The sequence below is a fragment of the Oxyura jamaicensis genome, chromosome 2, assembly GCF_011077185.1.
Source record: "Oxyura jamaicensis isolate SHBP4307 breed ruddy duck chromosome 2, BPBGC_Ojam_1.0, whole genome shotgun sequence".
NCBI classification, from domain to species: Eukaryota; Metazoa; Chordata; class Aves; order Anseriformes; family Anatidae; genus Oxyura; species Oxyura jamaicensis.
Window position 1 is genome coordinate 47,565,519 of NC_048894.1, and position 9,619 is coordinate 47,575,137.

At 40.9% G+C, this 9,619-nt stretch overlaps 1 protein-coding gene across 3 annotated transcripts; it reads right to left on the reverse strand.

The window, feature by feature from the left end:
* Positions 1–391: 391 nt before the first annotated feature.
* Positions 392–7,968, reverse strand: LOC118162165 (probable 2-ketogluconate reductase). 3 transcript variants are annotated; one of them, XM_035318172.1, is made up of 7 exons: positions 7,799–7,968; positions 7,054–7,298; positions 4,466–4,850; positions 3,020–3,191; positions 2,028–2,203; positions 1,137–1,233; positions 392–752 (listed from the first exon to the last, which is right to left on the reverse strand). In XM_035318172.1, exons 2-7 carry the CDS (start codon positions 7,249–7,251, stop codon positions 596–598), a joined length of 1,185 nt encoding a protein of 394 aa, XP_035174063.1. In that variant the 5' UTR covers positions 7,252–7,298; positions 7,799–7,968; the 3' UTR covers positions 392–595. The 3 variants fall into 3 exon arrangements, with proteins under 3 accessions (XP_035174063.1, XP_035174062.1, XP_035174064.1); XM_035318171.1 differs by having other exon boundaries at positions 2,028–2,206; positions 7,799–7,960; XM_035318173.1 differs by lacking the exon at positions 7,054–7,298 and having other exon boundaries at positions 2,028–2,206; positions 7,799–7,955.
* Positions 7,969–9,619: the final 1,651 nt, after the last annotated feature.

Sequence of the window (9,619 nt, forward strand, 5' to 3'; positions counted from 1 at the left end):
TGGGATTTACTCTGGTTTTCAAGGGATCCTGTCAGGTAAATCAAAGATATTTTTTCAATGGTTAGCTTCACTTTGACTTAACATGTAGGTGAGGCAGAGTTCGTCTTACAGGAGAAAACCTTAGGACAAAAATCATTTCAAAGGAGTTTGCTTTGTTGAGAGTTTTGACATCCAAATAGAATATTGAAATATTGGCTAAAAAGAGTTTCAGGATATGGTAACATTTCTCTAGGGCATTGATGCTCAATTCACCTTAAATATATTGTAGTTTCCCACTAACTGCTCAATGCACCCGCTTTTCATTATTGTACTTGCAAGTACTAGGAACAGAACATGGATATTCATTGAAATAATGAAGATATCAAAACACATAACGGCTCAGTCTAAAACCTTCAAACAAAAACCTTTTATCATTTTTTTTTTATTTTTCAGAATTGTAAGTGACAACGCAGGGTAAGTTGAGTGAGATGACAGTTTTGCAGTGTCATGACATCAGCAGTGCAGCATCAGTTACTTTTTTAAAACTTAAAAGTGGTACTGTAGGAAATAGTGTCTTCTTATAGACAAGAGATTTAGTAGTGTCATCTGGCCCACATCATTTGGGAAACACTTCACTCGGAATGGGTTGACCATTGAGAACAGCCAGCATATTTGCTATTGCTTCTTCTGCCATCATCTGGATGGCTTGGACTGTTGCAGTTCCAATGTGAGGGGTTATAATGATGTTATTTAATTTTAACAAAGGATGATCTCTGCAAGAAACAGAACAAACAGAATGCATTACACATGGAATTTACTCTGTTGCTATTACATGCCAGTTGTTAAGAACCAAACCTCAGGAAACAGCAATGGCATGTTGAGGTAAAGGTGCCACATACACAAGACTGGCAGAAAACTGTGGGAAGCTCACTTCCCATTTGTTCTTCCTCTGTACTGGTGTTGTTGTCTAGCTTCTCAGTCAGGTTGGCAAAGAACTTCTAGATTTGGGAAGGGGGCATAGGTTGTCATTTACTTGTGATTGTGCAAGATAAACTGAGGTTCTGGTCTTAAACAGTGAGAAGTCAAGATTATGAGCACACTTTTGCTCACAGTTTAAAACATTTCAGATTAACAGAATGGAAAACAGCTTTCTCTACCTTGGCAGAGGCTCAGGGTATGTCACGTCCAGAGCAGCAGCCCTAATAACGTTATTCTGGAGAGCTTCTACCAATGCATCTTGATCAATAAGTGCACCTGTATTGAAATAATATCTTTCTATCATGACAAGTTAATGAACACATTTTTTACCTGGCAGTGGGAAAAGGTCTCAAGGCTCTGGTGAGAAAAAAATAAAGGATCTTCATTTTTTTAGAAACTAGAATGTCTGTCTAGTAACCATTAACCAAAGGAAACAAAATTAGATTTTATTTATTAACCTTTAATTTGAGGTGTATTATGGTCTAATGCATACGTTTTTTCTGGGGTGTGAGAGATTTTAGTCTTTTCCTCGTTTTGATGCCTACTTCCTGTATTTTTCTATAGTAATGTTTCCTGTATTATTATATGTAAAAAAAATAACTTAATTCCTTTGAGCTTTTCACTCTTTTATCTTAGTTTTCTTTACTGCTTTATAGTCTCCCCAGGTCTGCTCTTCCATATACTTGTTCAGTACCAACAGATCTGTAATCTCATGTCAGGTTTCTTTTCTACATAGTTGCTCCAGTAGAAGCTTATGTTTTTCTTTGTACCACATTTATCATTCAACTTTCCATGAAAAATAATGTTATTTCCACTACGAAAAATGTTGTCTTCAAGTTAAGGCTACAGAGATGCAGAACATCTGCCGGGCATTTCCATATTCCATTTGTCCTTTGAACACATGGTATCTGAATTACGGTAAGTCATTAATTTGTAGATTGCCAGCTATTTTGTGACTCAAACAACACACAGATATCACAGACTGAGGCTGGAGTGTGGAATGCCAACATAATCAGGTAAAACACAACCTTAACTCTGGAGCCATAACCAGTTCTAGTAGATATTTGTACCTCGGCCAATGTTTATAAGAGTGGCTGTGGGTTTCATCAGCCCCAGCTCTTTTTTCCCAATCATTTTGTGAGTCTCAGGAGTCAGGTTCACAACCAGCATAACAAAGTCAGATTGCTGCAGCAAGTCTTCCATCTTCTCACAGTAGTGGGCACCAACTGCCTGTTCCTCCTCCTCTCTTCTGAAGGAAAAATGCATAACCAATTTGATACAAATATTTTGAATTGACTTTAACAATCAATCAGTCCTAACAGAGAACTTGAGCAGCCGAAACATGAAGAGGTCTGATGCCAGAATAAAGGAAAAGACATTAATAGGAACAGATGGCAGAAGGGAGGGTAGGATGTGGTCTAGAAAGACCAACAGGACTGAGGAATAGTAGGAGGACACTGGTGGAGTTACATAAATGTGAAATCAAAGCACGTAAGTGGTACTAGGTATAGGAGACTGGATATGCAGAAGGTCCCTGTTTCTTTCTCGCCTGCTTCTGTGCCTATACACTCGTTGTAGACTCTCTCCTTGCTTGAGATGTCAGTTAAGTCTTGTGGTAGAAAAGGAATGAAGGGGAAGAAAAGAAAGGAAACTATAAACACATGTGAAGTTAAGATCATTGGCATTAGTGTGGTGACTGAACTGTTTGGGCTGAGGAAAGGGGTGACAGCCTGGGCTGGGCCAGGGATGTTGCCAGAAGCCTGAGAGAAAATTTCGGCAGGACAGGGTCTGATTTGCCTGAGCTACATCTTTAAAAAGGTTAGCACAACCCTTGCTCCAAAAGTACCAATAGCTAACTAGAGGGGAGTGAGCACAAAGGTGAGGAGGAGCTGCTTCCCAGCAGGAGCAGCAGGGAACCAAAGTAAGGATGTGGAGGCATGGTGATATTTCTCATGTGGCTTACAACTGTCACAGATGACTAGGAAGTGCGGGGACACAGACGAGAGCTTCCATCACTGCCCCCAGACTAATTTAATTACACACAGTAAACAAACATTTTTACCTCTGCTTCCTGTTGTGGTACAGGATCTTCATTTCAAAGGCTCTGGCTCTCTGAGCCACTTTATACCCAATTCTGCCCATCCCGATGATCCCAAGAGTCGCCCTGGTAACTTCAACTCCCAGCCAGTCAACAGCAAAATACTTTGTGTGTGGAGAAATTGCTATCTGGGAGCCTGAATGTAAAAACATGCCAAATGGGCACAAACCAATAATAAATTCAGGTTGGGAATCAGAGGAAAAGAAAACATTTCTCACTGTCACAACAGGGTTCAGAAGCACTGTTTAAAAAATGTCCTAACTAATTTAAAGAGGAATTTTGACCAGTTTATGGACAGGCCTGGATGGTGCCATTCTCTGCAACAGCCAAGACCAGATCCAGTGACACAGAAGGGCTTCCTGAAGGTGGTATCCTCCTAGGAGGAATTACCTCCTCAGGGAATTAACCTTTAGTGACTGGAATGTTTTTTTCTTAAGTTCAAAAATAGCTTCTGTGTCATTACCACCCCACAAGCATTGACTTCACATTTTTTTTAGCGGCAGCAAATCTCACCATCTATCTACTGGCTCATAAAACAAAACAGCCCTACTGCTTGAGTGGGGTTGAAAGTATGCTGCAGATTCCAGCTCTGAAAGGGATCTCTGTGAGTTTTTATACGTCAGACTCGAGGTTCAGCAAGATGCAACAGTGGTAAACCATCAAGGGAAAAGAGGAGTTATTTCATACCGAGGTATGCAGCAATGATAACAGAAATTCCAAGTCCCTCAAGACAGAGACAATCTCTTGTCTCTGTTTCTCTTTCTTGTCTCTACTGACATCTTCCTTCCCCAAAAGGCATTACACAGCAAGGGCATGGGGAGAAAGATCTACATTTAAGCACATAACTTAAGGTTGGTGGTACTGTTTGGAATAACATATCAAAAGGATTACCAGCTGTTTCACTAATAGTGCTGGTGCTACTCTCAAAATAAAGCCCATTGGTTTAGACAAACTCTTCACAGAAGCAGGAAAAAATGAAGAGCTATACTAATTCCTGCTCTAGAGATGTGGACATGGCCAGCTCTAGATGCTTTGTACTTTCCTGTACCTCCTGACACTTGTGACAAAGGGAAACAGAAAAATGGTGACATTTGTTTTGGATGCGTTTTGTATTCAGTTTTTACAGCTATAAACAACACGCACAGTGAATACCCTATGCTGAATTAAGGCCTAGGCATTATTCCAAACAGGGTGTCATACACGACTTCAAAGTATGTAATGAAATGATGGTCTTAATCCTGTCACTATTGCCTTAAAAAGAAGTGGGACATGAGAAAAGAAAACAGAGTCCTCAGAAAGTTTTTCTCATGTAAAGCATCCCCAGTATTGATTCTGACAGATCATCTGTAACATAGGAATGTGAGATATGCCAAAGAAATACGTAAGATCCAGGAAAAAATAAAATATTACCTTCAACTAGTCTTCTGGCAGAGGCCAGCATCAAGGCCATTCCTATGTCTGCTGTAGAGTCAGCAACGGCATGTGGGGTATTGGTGACTTTCACACCAAAGTTAGAAATAATTTTCAAGTTTAAATGATCCACTCCAACCCCAGAGTTTCCAATTACCTTTAAGTTAGGCAAACTTTCTAGAAGTTCCTGGTCAACAGTTGGCCTGCACTCAGACACAAAAATGGATTGGATTTTTTTGCTCATTTCTTTTTTGTTTTCAAGAAATTCCTTCATGGTGATAAGGCAAAAGTGTTTTTTCAAAAGTGCTACAATGTTTTCTTGCACACCATAAGTTCCTCCAATATCCAGAATCAAAAGACCCGGCAACTCCTGTTCTGACATGGCCTACAATAGAGGAATAGGAGAAATATGCTATTGTTTAGCAGAAGATCCTTAAAACAGTGATGGTGTATCAATCATTTAAATTCACATCCATAAAACAGGAAAGTAATGGAACCTAATACTCTTTTTAATAATACAGAATGAATCCACCACCATGTGATACTAGCATGCTCTTACATTAGAAATGTTCCAGTATCTTCATTAAGTGCTGGATTAGGCTGTAACACCAAGGAATATCCACCCCCTCAGATCTAAATCCAGTTTAATTCCTACAAGATGCTCTTAAATAGTTTCATTTTAGTCCTGAATTCATACTGATTTCATACAAATCTGGTAGCTTCTCAGTCTTATTCATAAATTTATTATATAAACAGTGGTATAAAACTTCTGCTAGAAAGTTGCTGAAAGTTTCCTGTCTATTGATTACAGCTGGTGAAGCTGTAGGTAGTGTAGGGAGGCACTGGGGCTCAGACAGGTCTGACAAACATCTGTCTTGAATGGTTCAGGTCTAAAAAATTCACACAATGAAGGATTATCCTTGGACAACCGCTTCACTGCTCGCCTTCAGTGTTTTAAGTATCTTCACCCAAATTTACCTCCTGTAAAACTTAACATTAAAAGTCTATCTTTGGCACACCCGTGCCTACATGCTGAAGCACTAAAGGTGACAGAGTAAGTCCCAGTGACAACACAGTCCTTCACACTAGACTTTTTCCCTTGCCCAGGAATTTTTTAGACCAGTTTTGCCTCTAACAGACCATGCAAATGTATTGTATCCTGCAATCAGACAGAGGCTCCACAAATAGCTACACACCTAATTAGAAGGGTGAAACTGCAGCCCTTATTGACAAAAATGGTAGCTGAAGATTTGCTGCGTATCTTAACAATATTAATGTCTGATTTCCTATGATTCTGTTGGTTGTGCTCCACCCATTTTAGGTCTCTGTCCCATACACCGCATCCTAGATTTGCATCAGGAAACCTGACACCATGCTAAGTGAAACCAGACCTATTATCCACCACAGTATTCTAACTAATTCTGGGCATCCTGTGATAGGCATGAATTTCCTGATGCTCCAGTCTTCTTAGACAAACCATCAAAGAGTAACCAGAATCCAATCCTGTGACAAAAACCATCTTGGAAGTTTCTGTCAAGCTGTGTTTTCGCTTGTCCTGAGCAAACTCAGACTTTTCCCAAGTGTATCTATTAAATGCTTATAATCTCAATAACAGTCATAAAGCTTCATCCTAGCCCTAACTGGCTGCATCAGTTCCAGTCTGCTGCTATACATGGGCTAGAGTTGGCCTCTGTGTTAGGCCAGCTATACAGCTCACCATAAATAGTTTCTCTGAGAACAATAACTGGTTCTGAACAACAGCAAACAAAGCAATGTGATGAATAGTGCAACCATACAGCAAAGAAATACTGAGTTCTTAAATATATTTCATCTATTTCTTGCCAACTGAAGTCTTTTGAAATCTGCCAGCCCTACATGGTTGTGAAAATTGACCAAATTTCCCCAGTTGTAGTCTGTATATTTCTCAGAGTATCACGCAACATGGCCTTAAAAGGATAAATTAGATTAATTCTCCAGAAATGACCCATAAAATAAAAGACAAGATTTAATGTCATATTGTGACAGTGATATCCAGCTTCATGATGCTACTGCAGCAACTTAATCAGACTGGATGGCAACTAAATCTTCTGCAGTTACATCATGGAAAACTGTTTAGGTACATAACTGTTTAGGTACATAATCACTTGGCTGGCCAATGCCAGTAGGGCAGGATTGTATTACTCCATTTGCTTTCATCACCATTTCCTCCTCTGGTACAATACACCACTCATGATGGTCATAGTCAAACCCACATTTATTTTAGAAGCACTTTCTAAACTTTGGAAAAGTTTAGACTCATGAGGAAGCCACAGTACAGCACATCAAGAGCTGATTTAGCTTTAAAAAAAACATCTTGTCCACACAAAACAGGCTAAGTCACATATAATTACTCTGCTTGTTACTGTGGATATGCTGAGTAAGCCACAGTTTCAGCCACATTTGATGTGCACAGGAACAGACTGCAGCCTTGGTTCAAGAACTGGGCTTCTGCAAGTACCAAGTACAATACTAAAAAAAATATTGATAGCAGTACAGTAAATACATTTAAAGAAATCTTGCAAAGGGAAAGGGACTCTCCAGATACTAACCTTGGTCTGAGGAGCACTTAGTGTTCTTCCTCCAGCACTACCTGCACCTGTCTTGTACCTCTGTTTGTATGCCACACTTCTGTGAGAGCGATGTCCATGTGAAGCAATAACTGGATGAATACCTTTATAAGCCAATTTTGGCTGGCCAGACATCAACTGAATACATTTTAACAGATTGAATGCTTTGCTCCTGAGCATAATTATTCAGATATTGGATGTCTTGTCCAGTATGCTAAATGTAACACCTGTTAAGCATATGACAAGTTTGGTTTTGGACTAGTATCATCTGCAGTATTGCTGACTTTTTTTTTTTAAGCTGCCTCTCCACTCATTTTCTATTTACATAAAATTATCTGTTTTTGTGCACCTATACATCCATAACCACATATAACATACTGTTATAATGTATGTGCACTGATATCAAGTTCAGGTCCTTGCACTGCAGAAAAAAAAAACACCTCTGAATATGTGACTGATTGAGACAAATAGGCAAATAAACAGGACTACTTGTAGTTATTAACTTCGGTGTCACTGTTTTCCTAAGCTAGCCTTATTTCTTTTGTGGAGCTTGACTTGCTATTTACTTTCAGATTCACTGACTGGCACTGCTGTATGACTGCATTTAGCCAAATCGTAGCAAAATAAACCTCCACATTTTTTCCTCTCTCTGCTTTAAATTGAAATTAATAGTGTATTTTACCCAGAATATACTCCTCCCATTTATCTACAGGAGAAAACTAATTACCTTGATAACAACCAAAGAATTAATCTGGACCGGTTCCTTTCTGACGATGTTTTCTTTGTAGATCAATCTCGGGGCTCCCGGAGGAAGCAAAACGAGCAATTTCCGGATACTTGCAGCACACAGCCTCTAGTCCCCTCTGCGACCTCCGTGCCAGGGCCAATAGCTGCTTGCAGGTCCATTCTGCCAGCAGGGGCACGTCCTCCCACAGAAATTTCAGCCCCTGGCTGCTGCATGCGCTTGCTTCACTCCTGCTCTGCCTGGTTTTGTCTGGAGGATATATATATCTGGTCAAGTCTCTGAACACTTCCAGAGAAAACCACGGCATGTGGCGGAAAACTGACACAGCCTGGCACACTGGTGGGAGATCACCGCTTGCTTCTGTGAGGCCATATGAAATAAGAGTGACTTTATCTGAAATGAACCTAACGTCTCCCAGTTTTGAAACTAAATTTTCTAGAAAGGACATCCCATGTGATACTGTAGAACAAGCACTTTTTGGTACTTTTTTTTTTTTTTTGGAGAGTTTTGCAGTTCTGTGGAAAATAATTTGGTGCAAATTCCACCTATCCTTCTAGGACTACTCTCCAAAGCATGAGTTCAGGGTTATGTGGATTGTGTTGAAAATATGCATTTCATTTCTCCTTGCCTGCTGCAATCTAACCTTTTGAAAGAGTGCATATACATATGACCTTCAGGAAGCAAAAAGATAGGCCTGAGCTGCCTTATCTCAAAGATCAACTCAGTTCTTTTGAAACCTAATGCTGGCAATGCAATTGTCCTGGTTTCACTACTGATAACTTCAACAAAAATATTTACCCAGTATGTTCAGGTACCAGCCTTTTGGTTGTGGGAGACTGTGGTGGTTTTACTCAGATGGGCAGCCAAGCTCCACCACAACCACTCTCTCATTCCCCCTCCTCAAAGGGAAAGGGGGAGAAAATATGATGAAAAGGGCTCACTCAAAAATATTGTCATGGGCAAAACAGACTCAGCATAGGGAGATTAATATAATCCTATTATCCTATAATATAACCTATTACTAAAAAAATAGAGGAGTGAGAAACAAACAACAACAACAAACTATAAACACCCATCCACCCTCTTCTATGTCCTCCCCCCAAGTGGCACAGGGGAATGTGCAATAGGGGCTGTGGTCAGTCTGTGACATTTTGTCTCCAACGCTCCTTTATCGGTATGTATCAGTACCAGCTGGGGAATGACCTGCTGGAGAGGAGCTCTGCAGAGAAGGACCTGGGGGTCCAGGTTGGCAACAGCTTGGCCATGAGCCAGCAGTGTGCCCTGGTGGCCAAGAAGGCCAAGGGGATCCTGGCGTGCATTAAAAGGAGCATGGCCAGCAGGTCAAGGGAGGTGATTCTCCCCCTCTACTCTGCCCTGGTCAGGCCTCACCTGGAGTACTGTGTCCAGTTCTGGGCTCCCCGGTACAAAAAAGACAGGAACCTCCTGGAAAGAGTGCAGCGGAGTGCCACAAAGATGATACGGGGCCTGGAGCATCTTCCATATGAGCAACAGCTGAGAGACCTGGGTCTGTTCAGCCTGGAAAAAAAAAAAGAAGACTGAGAGGGGATCTTACTAATGTTTACAAATACCTTAAGTGTGGGAGACAGAGGGATTTGGCCAACCTCTTCTCAGTGGTTTGTGGGGACAGGACAAGGAGTAACGGCCACAAGCTAGAGCACAGGAAGTTCCACACCAACATGAGAAAGAACTTCTTCTTGGTGAGGGTGACAGAGCACTGGAACAGGCCGCCCAGGGAGGTTCTGGAGTCTCCTTCTCTGGAAATATTCAAGGCCCGTCTGGACG

Bases quoted from the DNA above. Each gene is read 5' to 3' on its own strand.
- LOC118162165 (XM_035318171.1), bottom strand. From the start codon at position 7,251: ATGCTCAGGAGCAAAGCATTCAATCTGTTAAAATGTATTCAGTTGATG. The intron at 1,234-2,027 runs GTACAAATATCT...ATTTCAATACAG, and splicing joins TCTTATAAACATTGGCCGAG to GTGCACTTATTGATCAAGAT. The intron at 753-1,136 runs GTAGAGAAAGCT...TGTTTCTTGCAG, and splicing joins TACCCTGAGCCTCTGCCAAG to AGATCATCCTTTGTTAAAAT.